Below are 15411 nucleotides of genomic sequence, written 5' to 3' on the forward strand. Positions count from 1 at the left end.
CAAATACTAAATGATTGCGTATTCTTGGCGGCACACGGTTATTTTTAGATACATCACCATGGCAACAAGCTATGACATAGCTATGTCATTGTTACTGTGCAGTAGTGTTGGCATCACGTTTTGTGGCCACTGATGCTATGTTGCCATAGCTGGTCACTATGGTGATGCACCCAGTGTCTACAATTGTGTGGGCACACAAAACGAATAAACTCTGCAGCAGGATAACACTTGTAAATATAAGTATTACCCTACTCCAGAGATTTTTCATGCACACCAGCACACATGTAGACACCAACCCAGCTGGCTGGGGCTCGAGGGTGCTTCAGTGCAGGGGCTGCCTACCAGCTAGCCCCACACTGAAGCATTCTTGTGTCCCAGCCAACCTGTCCACAGCACACTGAGCCTGATCAGAGCATCCCTGGGGTGGTGGAATGAACCCCCACCCCAGACTCCCTGCTACCCGGGGCTGCTGGGACCCAGCTCAATGTGGTGAGGTCAGGGCACACATGCAGATGCATGTTAATAGGCATGTGTAGTTGTGCCCACTGTCACCCAAGTTACCCTCTGCCTACACATTCATAAATCATTCCCCACCCTTGTTTGTGAGTAACAAGTGTAGAAGAGCTTTCTCCACCCATGGTTGGCCTTTCCACCACCTGTACCAAAAAGGTATTTGTAACCCAGTCTAAGAGCTTGCTGGGCTGCCTGTGCACTGCTGTGTTTTCTTCCCAGCAGATGACACAGTAATTAAATGCCCCCATGAGAAACAGTCCCTGCAATTTGGAAACACCAGTTTGTTTTTTAAAGAAAGTCTTGTATACCCCTTCCTCCTGGCTTGGTGGCCAACTATGGCATCCCCCCTGCTGTTCTCCCCTCCAGCAGATCTGGCTTCTACTTCATACTACACCATATGTACACATTCCTTATATATAGGACAACAGCTCCTCCTTTTTTACCCTGCCTCTCCTTCCTGAACACATTATACCCTTCTGCGACAGTACTCCTGTCATAGGAACTATCCCACCACATCTCCATTATCTCAATTACATGATAATTCCATGATCACACTAAGATTTACAATTCATCCTTCTTGTTCCTCATTTTTCTTAAATTAATATTTAAACATTTCAGGTAACTAAATGACTCTCTTAATTTCTCTCTGAAAGCACTGTTAAGAGTTTAGCTATTGCTTCCTCACACTAGGTTTTTCTTCAAGTCCCCCTGGCTCTTTACTTACTTCTTGGCTCTTATCTTAATCTCCTGGTGAACCTGACTTAAAGCCTTCCTCACTAGGTTAAAAGAAGACATTCTTCACTCTTTTCATCAGGTGGACCACTTATCTTCCCACTACTCCTTCATCTTGGAACACCACCCCATGTTCAATGAAGTCAAAGCCCTGCTGGTAACACCATCTATGTAGCCATGTGTTGAACTCTAGGATGCACCTGCTCATTCCCGGTCCTTTACCCTTGACTGAAAGGGTAGAAGAAAACACTATTTGGGCCCCTGTCCCATTCACTTCTGCTTTCAGAGCCATGGGGCGCATCCTCAGGAGCTCGCATGTGCAGGGGTCTGCATTTAGCAGAAGCATATATTTGTACCATGTGTTTTGGGGTGTCACAAACCTCACGTGCACGCTCATATAGCCACTTGATTTCCTCAGGTTCTCCCCTGGTGATGTATTCCAGTTATCTCATTGATTCTCCGGCTTCCTCCTTCTTGTTTTTCTTTTCCTGCTTCCTAGAGCAAGGCTGTCCAACTAGCAGCCCACAGGCTTCATGTGACCCACAGTGGGTTAGTTTGCAGCCCCAGGGCTCCCACTCAGCCCCCACACCCCACCACCCATCACTTTGACTGCAGCAGAAGCAGCCAGAGGCTTCAGGCTCCCTCTCCCTCTGGCTTCTGCTTTCCACTCTGCCCCAGGGGATGGGATGGAGCAGCATGGCACATCCACAATGTCAGAGAAGCCCATACTGTTGGGCACTGGTGCCATGCCATGCAGTATAGTGCAGTGACGTGCAATGTAGTGCAGGGGAGGAACCCAGGAATAGGGAGCTGAAGGTGGAGCAGAGGCATCTGCACAGTGCGGTGGGGACTAGGGAGTGCATCCATGGCCAATGCAGTGTAGGAGAAACACCCACTTGCCACATGCCTGGTGCTGCAGGGGTGGGGAGTCTCCATGTGCTCAGTGTAACTGGACAGCACCCAGGGAGCCCATGGCTCATGTTAGTGTGGCCTCCATGTCATGTGACCCTTGCTGGTATGGCCCATGGCATGTGTGGCCCCTGGCAACTAAGAAGTTGGGCAGCCCTTTCTTCTTTGCCTGCTTCTATTCTTATTGGTTTTAAGATAATAAACCTTTTCTCTTTAAAAAAAATATCACAGAATGGGTAATTAGGGAATGTTCAAAATGAGATCATCATCCTTGGACTTAGTGCTTTTCCTAAATTATGATCTTATGTTCTGCTGCAGAGATGCACTGTGACTTTATTAGTGGTCACTAAGAACACTGACAATGTCAATACTAAGGATGCTGTGAGCAGGTATTTCATGTCCTGCTCTGGATAAATACTTCATATGCTGAATATCCTTAGTGGGTGCAGCAGGATTATTTCCCTTTATATGACAGGTCAACAAAGAAGCCTTGCAAGGCAAGAGATCTGCCAGCCCACAGAGCTCAGCCCGGCGGTGGGAGAGCCAGTGGTGGAGCCACTTCCAGCGCAGCCCTGGTGAGCACAGCCTGGTGGCAGGAGGCTCCACAGCCTCACAGAGCTGAGCCTGGCAGCAGGGGACAGCAGAGAGCCAGTAGCAGAGCCGCTCCAAGCACAGCCCTGGCTCCGAGTGCAACCTTGGCCACTGGTTGTCTGCCGCCTCCCACCACCAAGCTCAGCTCTGCGGCACTGTGGAGCCTCTCACCTCCAAGCTGTGCTTGCCAGGGCTGTGGTCTGAGCAGCTCCACCACTGACTCTTCTGCCATCTCCCATCACCAGGCTGAACTGCATGGGGCTGGTGGAGCCGCTTGGAGCACAGCCCTGGCAAGCACAGCCTGGTGGCTGGAAGATCTGCAGTCCCACAGAGCTGAGCCTGGTGGTGGGAGGCAGTGGAGAGCCAGTGGCAGAGCCACTTGGAGCACCACCCTGGTCAGTGGCTCTCCTCTGCTTCCTGCCACCAGGCTCAGCTCTGTGGGGCCGATGGAGCCGGTCAGAGTGCAACCCAGTGGCAGGAGGCAGGAGAGAGCCAGGGCTGTTCTCTGAGCGGCTCCACCAGACCCATGGAACTGATCCTGGCAGCGGGAGGTGGCAGAAGAGCCAGTGGCAGAGCAGCTCCGAGCACAGCCCTGGCGAGCACAGCCCAGCGGTGGGAGATTCCACAGCCCCATGGAGCTGAGCCTGGTGGTGGAAGGCAGCAGAAAGCCAGTGTCGGAGCCACTCCAAGCACAGCCTGGCTCTGAGCACAGCTCTGGCCAGTGGCTCTCTGCCGCCTCCTGCCACCACTCTGTGGGGCTGCTGAGCCTCTCGCCACCGGGCTGTGCTTGCCAGGCCTGCTCTCTGAGTGGCTCTGCCACTGGCCCTCCCGCCACTGGGCTGAGCTCCACAGGGCTGGTGGAACTGCTTGGAGCACAGCTCTGGCTCCGAGCATCCAAATGGTTCTTGAAAGTTTCCAGAGTAGGTGCTTGCACCACCTCTGGGGTGATTATGTTCCAGGCCTTGGGGGCTCGGACAGCAAAGAAGTTTTTCCTTATGTCCAGCCTGAAATGGTCTTGCAGGAGTTTGTGACCGTTGGACCTTGTCATCCCCTGGGGTGTTCTAGTGAAGAGGTGTTCCCCCAGATCCTGATGCACACCCCTTATGTACTTATAGGCTGCCACCAAGTTAACCCTGAGCCTGACCTTCTCCAGGCTGAAGCGTCCCCTAGCTCGCAGCCTCCCTTCATAAAGCCTGATCTCTTGCCCTCTGATCATGTGTGTGGCTCTCCTCTGATCTCTTTCAAGCTTCTACCCATCATTCCTGAATTGTGGAGCCCAGAATTGAATGCAGTACTCCAGCTGCAGCCTCATGAAGGCCAAGTACAGCAGGAAAATGACATCCTGGGTCTTGCTCGTGATGCATCAGTAGATGCAAACCAGAGTTTTGTTCACTTTGCCAGCTGCAGTATTGCATTGGTGGCTAATATTCATCTTGTGGTCAATCATGACCACCAAGTCTCCCTCAGCCATGGTGCTAGCAAGTGTAGCACTGCCAAGCCTATAAGCGTGATGCGGGTTTTTGTTCCCAAGGTGGAGCACGTTTCATTTTTCTGTATTGAATGCCATAAGGTTTTTATCTGCCCACCTTGCAAGCATATTGAGGACGGCCTGGATCACCAGCCTGTCCTCAAGTGTGGACACTCTTCCCCAAAGTTTGGTATCTGGTGGAGGAGGAGGAAGAGCCACTGGAGTCAGAGGGAACCAAGCAGTACTCAGGCAGGTGCAGCCACACCAGAATCAGTCCCACTGGAAAGCTATGAATGCTGGCCAGGGCTGGGGCAGGCAGGCACATAGTATGGGCTGCCCTGGGTGCAACGGGGTGGGGCTTGGCCCCCTGCAGAGCACTGTGGGTCAGATAGTCAATTGGTGGGTGGCCACCCTCAGGCCAGATCCAATTAGTTGGTGAGCTGGAATTGGCCTGTGAGACGTATTTTGTCCACCCCAATCAGTTTGAGGCCAGCTGCTGATTGAGATGCCCAGTTGATCACATTTCAATGGCATGCTGCCACATGTTTGGGGCATAAATGCTGTATGTGAGTTCACTTACTGATTGAACTAGCAGCAGAAGTTGTTGATACAGGGGAAAAGGAAAGGCTTTGGCATCCCCCAGGATCTCTGCTTCATTACTCCTAAGTTCCTCATCCTACTAGGCATGGAGGGCAGATTGACATAAACCTTCAAGAGTGATACAGTGGTTATCCAAGATGTAGTTGAAGTACATGGTTAATTTTTAGTGCATTTCAACACAAATAATAAAAGCACATGGTTACAACCTACATCCTAGTCTTGAACCCTACTCAGTTCTTTCTCAGTCAAACATGAATTAGGGGGTGTTCTTTTTGTGTAAAGATTGTATAAAAACTGAGTGGGAATTTCAGGATTAGCCATTAATCCTCAATTATTTTCCTGTGAAGTCTTGGGCAAGAGTAGGTTTGAAGACTGCAGCATAAATCAAAGACAATGTTAGTATATAACTGCACTCTTTCTCCATCAATAATTTACATAACAGCAAAGCTTCTGATATATTTGACACTGACTACTCTTATCTCAAAATACTCACCTCTACCACATGCATTTTAATACCTGAAGGAAGATAATTGCACCTATTCAAAATCATATGTACTTTTTTCCTCTGAAATGTACATGCCCAGCACCAGTAGGACTGTCCCTTCACATTATTACCAGAAGATTTTCTAGTCAAAGTACATCAGGAGTTTGATATACTCAGTGTACAGCAAGAAAAATGGGACAATTTCTTCTTTTCTCCGGGGGAGTGGGGGGCAATGGATGGTGTCTTCACTGCAGTATGTTACATGGATCCAGACTGAGAACCAAACAGGAGTCTCCAAAAGAAACAGGACATTTATTTATTCGTTCCTAGACAAATCTTGGGGGGGGGGGGGTTGTTTGTTTGTTTGTTTTGTTACTTAACCTAACAAAGCCAATTTTTATACATTTTATTCTGGGAAAAGTGACTTGTGTAGGAATGGGGGAAGGGGAGGTTACAGTTATCCACAGGAAGAAAAATTTTATATTTTCCTTTTATATAACACAATTTTATTCAGCCAGGGGCACAAGCAGTGGCAGTTGTTAAAGGACAGAGACAAGAAGAAACACATGGCAAGAAACAGGTTGTGGAAGTTGCTGGGGGCTATTGATGATAATGCATATTAGGGTCACAGTTGACAGCTGGTGTTGAAGAGCTTGGTTGGCAGCAACTAAAAAAAAATGTTCTTTCCTCTACAGACTGGGATAATCACAGATGCCAGGCTGAAAGAACTCACCCCAGCTGTGCCTGTTATTTTCATCAGAGCCATACCTGCTGATAAACAGGACACTCGCAGTGTGTATCCATGTCCTGTGTATAAAACCCGTCAAAGGGGGCCAACTTACGTGTGGACTTTTAACCTTAAAACTAAAGAAAACCCTTCCAAGTGGGTCCTTGCTGGTGTAGCATTGCTACTGCAAGTTTAGTTGCTTCAAGGCAGGATGCATTCATGGGAAACTGTTAACCATTTCTTATTTGAATTTTTAAAGGAATATATATGAAAGATGAAATAATTATGTTTAGACTAATAAGTACTGTAATTTCTCAAACTCATTCTTAAAAAGATGTCACGTATAGCAAGAAACACTAAAGTAATAGTGTAGGATGGATTCTCTGCTACTGTAAATTAGAGAATTGCTTTTTACTGTATTTACTTGAATAGAAGATGACTCTGATTATAAAATGACCTCCCACCCCATAATTAGTTTCTATATATGGGAAATGTATAATTTTGTTATAATTTTCTAGATATATAATCTTATTATTGGAGGTTTGCCTTGAATTTGTCCTCTTTCAACTATTACAGCAGGAAAAAATATATCTGGGGGATCAGACAGCTCCTTTGCTCTTTGCTTCTCCCCAGCTTTTCCCCCTGATAGCCCCTCCTTTTTCTTGTTACTGTCAGACTTTGCTCTCCCTGAACATATAAAAGCACAAAGCAAATTGGAAAACAATAACCTTGAAAACAAACATGGCTATAGTAACTTGCATATAATGCCTATATATTTAATTCATCCAGAATCGATGCATATTACTTTTTTTTTTTTAAACTGCTGTACATTTTAACACGAGCATGCCATAAACACATTTTGGAACAGCATTTTAGCACTTACTAGTATGGAGTGCAAACTATGCATGATATCTGCCCAGAGCCAAAGAGTCATAACTTATCATGTATTTCATTGGGCTGGGCTCCTCCAGATTTAATAGCATTACAAGCTACTGTGACCCCACAGCGCAGCACTGTTCAGCATGTTTCTGTACTACAGGATACACCCAACAAAGGATCCATGTGCTAATTAGCCCCCACTCGTGAACAGAACTGGATATCCTTGTCACAAGTCTTAGGATCCTCCAAAAATGTATATGCAAATAAGGCAAAGGGCAGCATGGTCTGGCTCCACCTCATGGAGAGTGGGGCACACTAATCATATGTTCCAGGTTGAGAGAGGGGTGACAGAGGGATTCTGGCTGAACTGTTTGGGGCCTGTTTCATCATGTTTGCCAGAGGACTATGTGTAATGGGTATAAGTCTTGTTCAGGTCAGCTGCCCTAACCTAGCCTTGTGGTAGGTTTAGCTTAGCCTTTTAGCACCAAGGGAAGGGTATCAGGGTTGGTTCTGACCCTTCCAATGTTATTTTGATATTGCAGGGATTCCAGGGGTTGTACTAGTTCCCTGTGGAGAGAGCACCCACAATTTTTTTTAGGAGGTCTCAGATGCACGCACATGGGGCCTGTCCAGAGGAGCATGGTCGTGCGGTATGTGGTGCCACAAACATGTTTGCAGTGCCACATACTGCACAGTCCAGCAATCTCCACACTGCAAGGGCACACTGCCCGAGTGGGTACTACTCTGTTGTTTTGTTTTCTGTGGTTTTCTTGACCCCTGGATTTAGGTATAAAAAAATGCGGGGGGTGGGAGGGAGGGGAAATGGAGCAGCACATGAGCACATTCTCGGGTAGCGTGCACTGCTGGAAAGTAGAGCCAGGCCACCTGGAGCCATGCTGCGGCTACTGGCCAGGCTCTGTCTGGCAGGATTGCTGCACCTGCAGCTCCATGAGGCCCTCAGGACCCTAGGTAAGGCTGCTGGGGCCAGCACGCTGCTGGGGCCAGCCTCCCCTACTGCCCCCTCCCCCCGGGGTAACTTGCCACGTACCAAAGCACACATGGCATGGGCTTTCCTCAGGGACAGGTAGCAGCGGTGCAAGGTGTACCGCCACTACTTGTCCCCAGGGAACCAAATGTCCACGCATGTCTGGACATGCCCGTGGTTGCCATCAGCCTGCTTATCCACTATAGCCTATGTATTTCATAGTCACGCTTAGTGTTGGCTGCATTTAGTCAATATCATAGTTGTTTTCCATTTCTGAGCACATACTGCTTTTGGCAGTAGTTTAACAATCCCCAATGTATTTAGTGTGACTTTCTTGTATATGATTGTAATACAACAGGCTTTCTTCTTGTGCCAATTATGGGGAAAAAACCTCTTCTTGTATTCAAGTAAATATGGTATTTCAATAGCCCTAAACTGATTTACTTTTCTTGAAGTTCTAGGTAGGTTTAAATTTGATGAAACCTACATTTTTCTTTGTTTATGTCCTTCTCCTAAGTCAGCTGAAGTCAGTGGGTCCCTCTCTATTGGCCTTAACAAGCCTTGAATTAAGCCTGTAGCTTGGAATAATCTGTGTGATTCTTTCCACATTGTTGTTTTCTTCAAATAAATGTTTCAGTGAGATATGAAGGAAAGTGCTAATGCTGAGGAACCTGACACTTATTGTGAAAATCAGTTGTTTTAATATACTGTAAAAGTCCTTACTGATACCCCATTAATCTTTAGAAATATTAAAAGAAGTGGTTATTCCCAAGGTTTTTAATATCATTGAAATTAAATATATGGTACAGAAATTATTTCAGTAAAGGAAAGCATTTCGTACTTGTGTAAATTTCCTAATAAAAATCTTATTTTTTGCACTTGCATCCAGAAGCAGCCTGTGTGGTTTTGTGTAAAACAGAGGTGCTCAACCTCCAGCCTGGGGCTATGGAGTCACATGATCTGGCCCACAGTACTCCCCAAGGGCCTGTACATTGGGAGATCAGTGGCAAATAATGGTTTCGCCATGCAGGATCTGGCCAGTGTGTTCAGGGTCAGTCCTGGGGCCTAGGGCATGGAAAACATGTGGCGGGGGATTGGGGCCAGGGTTGGGGTGTGTTGCAGAGCACTTAGGTGTCCTGCTCCTAAGAAGGGAAAACTGCTAGGGAAGGGACCCTAGCAGTGAGTGAATAAGGAGCCCAGCTGTTGGTTGCTTGGGCAACCAAGCTAACAAGCAATCACACCTGCCAGCGGTCAGCTGACTGTAAGGTGCAGGGCCTGGCCCTTATAAACGCTAGGGCCTGAGGCCAGAGAGAGTTCCCTGCCAGCAGCCAAGGAGGAAGGAGCTCTCTGCTATGTAAGAGAAGAGAAGCCTGAATGCAGGAGCAGCATCTGCCACTGCGGTGGGATGAAGAATCCCCAGTAGACTTGAGCGTGATTATAGCCGGGCGGCTTCTGTGTGTTTTATAGCCAAGGGGCTTGTGTTTGTGCTTGCTGTTTATTACCGGTGGTTTGGGTGAGGCTATCAGCGGATGGAGGAGGCCTCATAGGGGACCCACAGTAGAGTGGAGACCCCAGCACCAGTGAGGGCGCAGCATTGTGTGAAGGAGCCCCAGAGAAGGGGGCAGCATTGTGGAGAAACCCCAGAGAGGGGTCACTGCTGGCTGAGAAGCCCCAGTGCGGGCGCGGTGAGCCCCGGAGAGGGGCGGCATTACTGAGGAACCCCAGAGAGGGGACACTGCTGAGAAGCCCCAGTGCAGGCACGGTTAACCCCGGAGAGGGGCGGCATTACTGAGAAACCCTGGAGAGGGGGCACTGCTGAGATCCCCAGTGCATGCCTGGTGAACCCTGGAGAGGGGCAGCATTACTGAGGAACCCCGTAGAGGGGGCACTGCTGAGAAGCCCCAGTGTGGGTGCGGTGAGCCCCTGAGAGAGGGTGGCATTACGGAAAAGGACCCTGAGAGAGGGCGGCATTACGGAGGGGGCCCTGAGAGAGGGCACGGAGAGAGACAGGGCTGTGGAGAGCCCAAATGCCAGAGAGGGCGTGGAGACACAGAGAGAGACAGAAGAACATCTGTTAAACCTGCGAGGCTTGGGGCGTGGTACAGGGGTGGTAGGAGCCACGCATGGCCCATAAGGCTGGGGTGTACAGAACACCCGAGATAGGAGAACCGTGGATAGGAGAACCGTGGCCAAGAAGACAGAAGGCAGCCTCCCTATAACAATATATAAAATCAAAGTCGTGGCAGACGAGAATTGGAGGGTGCAATTGGGCAGCTTGGCACGGTAAAGGAGGCGGCAGGGGAGAGCATGGCGACCCAAGCTGCCCTCCTGTTACAGGGTGCCATATTGAATCTATGGCCTTTGCTCTGAAAACTGCCCTACAATACTCATCCATCCCATGGGCCCAAAAGTTTGGGTACCCCGATATAAAATATCCACTGTATTCCATTGCACAGTGGGTGCTCTACATGCATTACTGGTGCATTACTGTGTGTTTGCCTAATTTACTGCACAGTATAGTAAGCATTTACATGTACACACCCTTACTGCACAGTAAAAATGGTTAATCATAATTAAATATGATACCTGCAAATGCAGGTAGCAAATTTAAGCACAGTTAGTTACTGTACAGTAACACACATTTAAACAATACCCAGCAGCAAATTTGCTGCCAGATTGTGTCTACAGATAAGTTACTGCACAGCAACTAATTGCACTTAAATTTGCTACCTGAATTTGCTTTGATGTGTTTTAGTTAAAAAGCGTGCTGCCACCATTTTCTTAGTGCTGTCTTGCATTTCGCCGTTTATACAAATGCATGCACCGCAGCACCAGGTGCCTTTAAAAGCACCTAGTGCTGCAGCGCATGCATGTGTACAAATGCCCACAGTGTCTTAAAAAGGGAAAAGGCAATAATGTGTGTAAACACAAGATGGAAATAGGAACCTTCTGGCAAACTGAAAATCTACCAAAAATTAATTCAGATCTTCTTGAATGGATCCAGAGGCAAGCAAAATTAGTTAACACAATTGATCTTAACAGGGGTGGTTTGTTTTGGCTTTGAGGGATGGCTGGCTCAAACATCAATGACCTTAGAGTGAAGAAAAGCTACAAAAAGTAAGTCTGAAACAAAGATCCTGACAGGGTACAGATGCCTAGTTTTTTCTCCTGAAAAACCTTTTTTCTTCCCTGGGAGAAGAGATTGATGTCATATATCTTGACTTCAAAAAAGCCTTCGATCTGGTATCCCATGATCACCTCTTGGTGAAACTGGCCAATTGTCGCCTTGGGTCCTCCACGATCCACTGGCTGGAAAATTGGCTCCGTGGTCGGACCCAGAGGGTAGTAATTGATGGAAGTCACTCATCATGGTGTCCTGTGACCAGTGGGGTCCCCCAAGGCTCTGTCCTTGGACCCATACTGTTCAACATCTTCATTAATGATGTGGACACTGGAGTCAGAAGCGGACTGGCCAAGTTCGCCGATGACACCAAACTTTGGGGCAAAGCATCCACACCAGAAGACAGGCAGGTGATCCAGGCTGACCTGGACAGGCTCAGCAAGTGGGCGGACGAGAAGCTGATGATGTTCAACGCCGATAAATGCAAGGTTCTCCACCTTGGGAAAAAAAACCCGCAGCATCCTTATAGGCTCAGCAGTGCTATGTTGGCTAGCACTATGGAAGAAAGAGACTTGGGGGTCATCATTGACCACAAGATGAACATGAGCCTGCAATGCGATGCGGCAGCTAGTAAAGCGACCAAAACGCTGGCTTGCATCCATAGATGCTTCTCAAGCAAATCCCGGGACGTCATTCTCCCCCTGTACTCGGCCTTGGTGAGGCTGCAGCTGGAGTTCTGCGTCCAGTTTTGGGCTCCACATTTCAAAAAGGATGTGGAGAAGCTTGAGAGAGTCCAGAGAAGAGCCACGCGCATGATCAGAGGTCAGGGAAGCAGACCCTACGATGACAGGCTGAGAGCCCTGGGGCTCTTTAGCCTGGAAAAGCGCAGGCTCAGGGGTGATCTGATGGCCACCTATACGTTTATCAGCGGTGACCACCAGTATCTGGGGGAACGTTTGTTCACCAGAGCGCCCCAAGGGATAACGACTTGGTCGAACGGTCATAAACTACTACAAGACCGTTTCAGGCTGGACATAAGGAAGAATTTCTTTACTGTCCAAGCCCCCAAGGTCTGGAACAGCCTGCCACCAGAGGTGGCTCAAGCGCCTACTTTGAACACCTTCAAGAGCAAACTGGATGCTTATCTTGCTGGGATCCTATGACCCCAACTGACTTCCTGCCCTTTGGGCAAGGGGCTGGACTCGATGATCTTTCGAGGTCCCTTCCAGCCCTAATGTCTATGAAATCTATGATCTATGAAATCTAATTGAACTCTGGGGCCCAAAACTGGACTCTAGGTGTGGCCTCACCAGTACTGAATAGAGCTCTGATTTGCAAGTGACAATTCTGTTACTGCAATCCAGTACTCAGGGAAGGAGTGAGTGGGGCAGTGCATTTTAAACAAGACAGCTACAAGACTCCCATTCTGTCATCCACAGATACTACTGTGGCATCATTTTCCACAAACATGCTTATGATTTTGGGTAGCTGTCCCAAAACTAGATTCTCTTGATTGCTAACCTGATTACAAACACAAAACACTTTCATGCCCACTCAGTCTATGGGGTATTTAGCAGTGGTTATAAACAAAGTCTCTGTATAACCCAGGCAAATACCAGCACCAGGGGCTACCTGCACTTCCCAAAAAACAGGTCAGATATATCATATTTACTCAAATCCAAGATGATGTTTTTATTCTATTCAACATAGAGAAAAAACCCCTTTGTCTTAGATTTGAGTACAAGTGGTGTGTGTGTGTGGGAGCAGCGGGACAGATCAGCAGCTGCAGCCCAAGCCCAGGATTGGTCAGAGCTGCAGCTGCTGCCCCGCCCCCCCCGCCGCTTCCTGCCCCTACAGCCTCTGTTTCCTCCTGCCTCACTTGCCCTTCACCCCCACCACACTTCTCATTCTCCTGTTGCTGTCTGTGCCTTCCCAGCTGCAACCAGCACTTTCCTTCCTGTTACAGTTCTGGCTATAGTTGGAGCCTACTCCAGCCCAGAGCACACATTGCCCCTGGTGCCTGCTCGGCCACAAAGTGGCAGGGACAGCAGCAGCAGGTGTGGCTCAAGTTTCTGCCACTATAACAACTGCTGCATGGCTGGGCCAGGACAGGAGGCAGCATGTTCTCCATGTTTCAGGCCAGAGCAAGAGCTGACAGGAAGGAAGATGGTGGTGGTGGTTGGAGGAGGCACAGAAACAGGGGTAATCAGAGGTAGTGGGGAGATGGCACGGGGCTGAGGCAGAGCAGGGAAGCAGAATCGGGGGCCAGGCAGGAGGCAGAAGTTGGGGCAGGAACTGTTGGGCCCCAACCAAAACCAGAGCTGAGATGGGAAGAATAGCAGTGGTGGGGATGTCAGATAGTGGCTTGGGGGGCAGGAGGCAGGGGGACCCAAGTGCAGGGGCAGGTGCAAGGGGAAGGCACCAGGAGGGGTAGGCAGGCAGGGAGGGAAGCAGTTGGGAGGACAGGTGTCAGAAGGAGCAAGCACCAGGGGGAATGGCAGGCATCTGGGGCAGCAACCACAGAGGGCAAGTGAAAGGAGGAGAAAGGGAGACGGGTACCAGGGGATGCAGGTGGAATGAAGAGCTGGTGGGATGGGGCAACTGGTATATGAGGGCAGTTGGAATAGGGGCCAGGTGGGAGGGGGCAAGGTGCAGGGCCACACAGGCACCATCAGGGGGCAGATAGGGGGCAAGTGGCAGGGAGAGCCAAGCTGGAGAGGAGCAGGCAGAAACGGGAGCAAGTGGGAGGGGCAGGAAATAGGAAGGCAAATGGCAAGGGGAGGAAAGCCTCAGTGGGTACAGGCACTGCAGGTATAGATGCAGGGTGTACAAGCAAGGGATTGTTCATGGTTTAGAATTTAAATTGTCCATGGTTAGAATTTAATTATTGAGGAGTCATCTTAAATTCAAAATAATCTTGGATTCAGTAAATACAGTAATTTTTAGTTAATATTGGCCAGGTACAGGGGTGCTCATTAAATAGAAGATTTCTTTATTGCATGTCAGTTTAATTTTCACATCCAAAGCATTCAACAAAAGTTTTTCTTGAAAAAAACAGTTATCTGTAGAAATGGCCCTGCTCTGGGCTGTCAGGTTTGCCCTCCTCCAAAACCCTCCTAAACTCATGGGCTCCTGGCACATGTGGGGAAAAAAAATTAAATGAGCTTTAGGGGAAGTGTCAGCATGTTAGTTTGTCCTGTCTCTGCAGCCTCTGTACAGATTGGGTGCTTCAGCAGGGCTTTTATCTAAAGCTGATTCAATCATCTGTTAGATTGTTTGGCAACCATTGATCCTTCTGGATCATGGTGCATGCATGAGAGGGCACCCAGACTTTCAACGCATATGCCTAAGCAGGAGTTTTGGAGAAGTGGAGGCTGCCCATACCTCCCATCCCCTCCCCCCTTTAGGGCACTGAGACAGAATCCAAAAGCCAGACTAAATCCATTTGGTGCCTCCATGGCTGTATTTGTAGAAATGTCTGGGAATTGAACCCAGGTTTCCTATGTGGCAGACAAGGATTCTACCACTGAATGACAGTAGATAAAAGCTAGCAGATAAAAGCTCCAGAAAAGCCCTGCTGAAGCATCCAGTCTATACAGATGTTAGGAGAGCCATATCTGACTAATACAATGCCTCTTTGGCATTCACTGGGCTCAGCCTGGGGGCACACTGAGTTTAAAGTGCTGTTATTACTTTTTTAGGTCTGTAAGCAGCCATGATTGCTACCATCCAACAGGAGTGTTTCATGTTCCCCAGGGGTGTCTTTGTAATACAGGCCAGTGGAAAACTGAGTGGCAAGGGTGTCATTACTGTAGTTGAGCACCGATTTTGATGAAGGCCCAGTAAGGGCAAGAGTAACCTGACCTATGTTATGAGTGACATACAACTGGATAAAACTAGAAACCAACAAATAATTCACCAGGCCCACAGATACCCCTACAGCAAGGTTGTTTCCACCTCATTTTATAATCCTGCAAACAAACAAACAAAAACCCAAAACCCCAATGTTTTGTTTAAATCCTATAATCTCTGCCATTGCCTTGACAGTAATCAAGTCAAGGTTTAGGGGTGGCCTCTTTAATAGCCAAGAACCAGGGCCCTCATTGTACAGATTTTCTCAATGCTGGGAGTTATTTAAAACAGATCTAATTTAGATTTGGTGCATTCTTCACACCTTCAGTGAACTAAAAATATCTATCTATTTTTTTTTGCCAAAAGAGTGTTTCATCTTTCTTCTAGATTTCTTCTTGCTCTTCCATTCATGGCTGACTTGGTGTCTTGCCACCTTTCTTTAAAGTGTTTGCATGGACCTGTACACCATGGGTAGGACATATAGAGTTCAAAGATTTCATAGACATTAGGGGCTAGAAGGGACCTCATAAGATTATTGTGTCTGCCCCCC

General features: G+C 48.2%; 1 protein-coding gene across 1 annotated transcript in view; it reads left to right on the forward strand.

The window, feature by feature from the left end:
- Window positions 1–8713, forward strand: part of DNAH9 (dynein axonemal heavy chain 9) — a 524795-nt gene extending 516082 nt beyond the window's left edge. Inside the window, exon 68 of the mRNA XM_025202178.1 lies at window positions 5993–8713. Within this exon, the coding sequence (XP_025057963.1) occupies window positions 5993–6220 (228 nt within the window). The 3' untranslated portion in view covers window positions 6221–8713. The remainder of the gene's footprint in view (window positions 1–5992) is intronic.
- Window positions 8714–15411: the final 6698 nt, after the last annotated feature.

This window comes from Alligator sinensis, unplaced genomic scaffold (assembly GCF_000455745.1).
Source record: "Alligator sinensis unplaced genomic scaffold, ASM45574v1 scaffold77_2, whole genome shotgun sequence".
Lineage (NCBI taxonomy): Eukaryota > Metazoa > Chordata > Crocodylia > Alligatoridae > Alligator > Alligator sinensis.